The sequence below is a fragment of the Lipotes vexillifer genome, unplaced genomic scaffold (assembly GCF_000442215.2).
Source record: "Lipotes vexillifer unplaced genomic scaffold, Lipotes_vexillifer_v1.1 scaffold24, whole genome shotgun sequence".
Taxonomy (NCBI): Eukaryota; Metazoa; Chordata; class Mammalia; order Artiodactyla; family Lipotidae; genus Lipotes; species Lipotes vexillifer.
In genome coordinates this window covers 1135332-1137973 of record NW_006782914.1, presented here as the reverse complement: position 1 = coordinate 1137973, position 2642 = coordinate 1135332, and the positions used below count along the sequence as shown (strand labels likewise).

Here is a 2642-nt window from a genome sequence, read left to right as displayed (position 1 = left end):
ACAAATCCATAAATGCATTAACGTACTAAAAAACAGACACAGAAAAGCAGCTTCACGCAACTGAAAATATGACTTAGCATTTGTAAAACCCAGTTTTAGATACTTTTAAGACACAGTGTGAAGAATTTATAATATTTTCATACGTGGAATATGGCCGTAATATACAGAACAAACTTTTTAATGTGTGAATAAAATGTGGTCAAAATATAAGTCTACACTGAACATATGTGGAAAAGATATTTAATTGTAAAATAGAAAAGTAGGGCAGAGTACAGTTTTAAGGGTAATTGCTTCTTTATACAGTATAGGTAATCTAGAAGGGTCTTAGGGTTAAACATTTTCATAAAGCAATAAAACATTAAAAAATAAAACAAGAAAAAGAACTCGCAGTTATGTTTACAAAAAAGAAAGAACACTATGTCAGAGTTTAATGTCCATACATTGTGGAATTGAACAACACTGTGATGAGAGCCAGTCACAGCACAGACATACAGCTTTCACAGGGAAAGTAAAAGTTATGTCAGACTATAGCATCACTGTAGTACAAAAAGTTCCTGTTCTACATACAAAAGCAATTTTTTCCTGTAAGAATAATTTCCTGGGGAGGAAATGAGTCCATGAAATATTTCAGAAACCCATATGCTTTGAGTTTTCTGAAAACATTATATTAAAATCCAGTGCCTTAAAGTGCTTTCATGTGGAAATCATGATGGAAGGCACAGAATTGTTTCACGTCCCCACTATGAAATTTTCAAAAAAGCATAGATTTTGCAGTTTGCAAATTCAAGGTATCTTGTAAGCTGCTCCTTCCAAGAACATTGTCATTCCAATAAAACCAGCTGCTGGCTTACTTAGTTTCAATGACCTATAGAATAAAAGGGTTTCTTTCTTTCCTAGTAACTTTCATCATCTTGGTGGGAAAAATACCTATGCAAGTGATGCATTCTGAAATTATAAAACATGCAGAATATGTACAAACAGAAAGTTTTAAAAATATCTGCTTCATATACATGTAAATCTACTTGGGTATAGCTGAAATTGAACAAATATAAAAATTCGCTTTCTAAAAAATGTTTTCAGAGAATCTGAGACAACTTAAAGCTGTACAAGATTTCCTGGGAGAAATCTTCTCTTCATATAGAAGTTTATACCTACAGGAGTAATTCCAGCATCAGTCCACCACATAATTATTACACAACATTTGGTCTAATCAACAACGATCACCCTTAAAACTGTTCTGTTTCTGAGAAATTAAGGTTTGTACTAAAATCAAAAAGAATTCACAAAAAACAGTGGCTTATTGTGTTTTGGGATCTCTTCAACAATCTTTATCAATGCATTTGGAACTGTAAAAAAAAACAAAACTATTTACAGAATTCAGTTTTAAATACATTTCACAACTTCTAAAGTAAAGTTTTATGTTACAAGAATTCAGAGCTCATGGCTTAAGTCCAATTATCAAGCTGCAGTCTCTTTTATTATCCTGTCTTCCCATGACTGCACCTTACTGTGTACAGTTCAAGACTGTATTCTTTCTTGACCAAAAGTAAACTCAAACTATATGTTCATTTCAATTAAACAGCTTCTTTATTAGTCTGAAGACGAGTCATAGCTTCTAATTTCTGTCTGTAGGCCTCTGCTTCCTGTTCTTTCTTTAGAAGTTGCTGTCGATATTTTTGTGCTTCTCGATTAGCTTCATCCAGCTGTTTCTGAAGAGCTTCTCTCTCCTAATTTAAAAACAAAGTTTTTTTTCAATTGTTGCATAAAAACAATAACACATACAATCATGCATCTTTCAAATAAAAAAATCTGTAGTTGCTAGAAGTAGCCACGTATTGGTATTTCTGAGACATCTTGCCTTTTTCACCAATTCCCTTATAATTAAAGCCCTAATTTCGAGCTTCATACTACGAGATACAGATTAGTTTCTGACGTCAAGGAAATAATTTTCTAATTAGAAATAAGACTAACATAATGAACCCAAATTGGGTACCTGTACTTTTATACATACTACAAAAACTAGTGAAGAACTTTAACAGGGAAATATACCACCATACCTCTTCACATCTTTATTTGTGATGTTAAAAAGCTACTAATTATAAAAAGCTTAATATTTATTGAGCACCCATTATATATATAAACAAGGTGATTTCCAATAACAAGTCTCTAAGACAGACATTATGCCCATTTTACAGATGAGGAAAATGATGCTCAGAGACAATGTAGCTTTCTCATGGTAACACAATAAGGAGTCAGGGTTATGAGGTTCTAATATTACTGCTTTTAAAACTATCTTTCCCGGGACTTCTGTGGTGGCACAGTGGTAAAGAATCCGCCTGCCAATGCAGAGGACACGGGTTCGAGCTCTGGTCCAGGAAGATCCCACATGCCACGGAGCAACTAAGCCCGTGTACCACAACTACCGAGCCTGCGCTCTAGAGCCCACGACCCACAACTACTGAGCCCTTGTGCCACAACTACTGAAGCCTGCGTGCCTAAAGCCTGCGCTCCACGAGAAGCCACCGCAATGGGACGCCTGCACACCGCAACGAGTAGCCCCCACTCGCCGCAACTAGAGAAGCAGCCAACATAAACATAAATAAATAAATTTTTATAAAAAAGTAAATAAATAAAACTATCTT

General features: G+C 34.8%; 1 protein-coding gene across 4 annotated transcripts in view; it reads right to left on the bottom strand.

The window, feature by feature from the left end:
* Positions 1–224: 224 nt before the first annotated feature.
* Positions 225–2642, bottom strand: part of GABPB1 (GA binding protein transcription factor subunit beta 1) — a 79591-nt gene continuing 77173 nt past the window's right edge. Inside the window, exon 9 of one of the 4 annotated variants that reach the window (XM_007455529.1) lies at positions 225–1727. In XM_007455529.1, the coding sequence (XP_007455591.1) occupies positions 1575–1727 (153 nt within the window). In that variant the 3' untranslated portion in view covers positions 225–1574. The remainder of the gene's footprint in view (positions 1728–2642) is intronic. The other 3 variants (XM_007455528.1, XM_007455533.1, XM_007455530.1) reach the window with 3 other exon arrangements.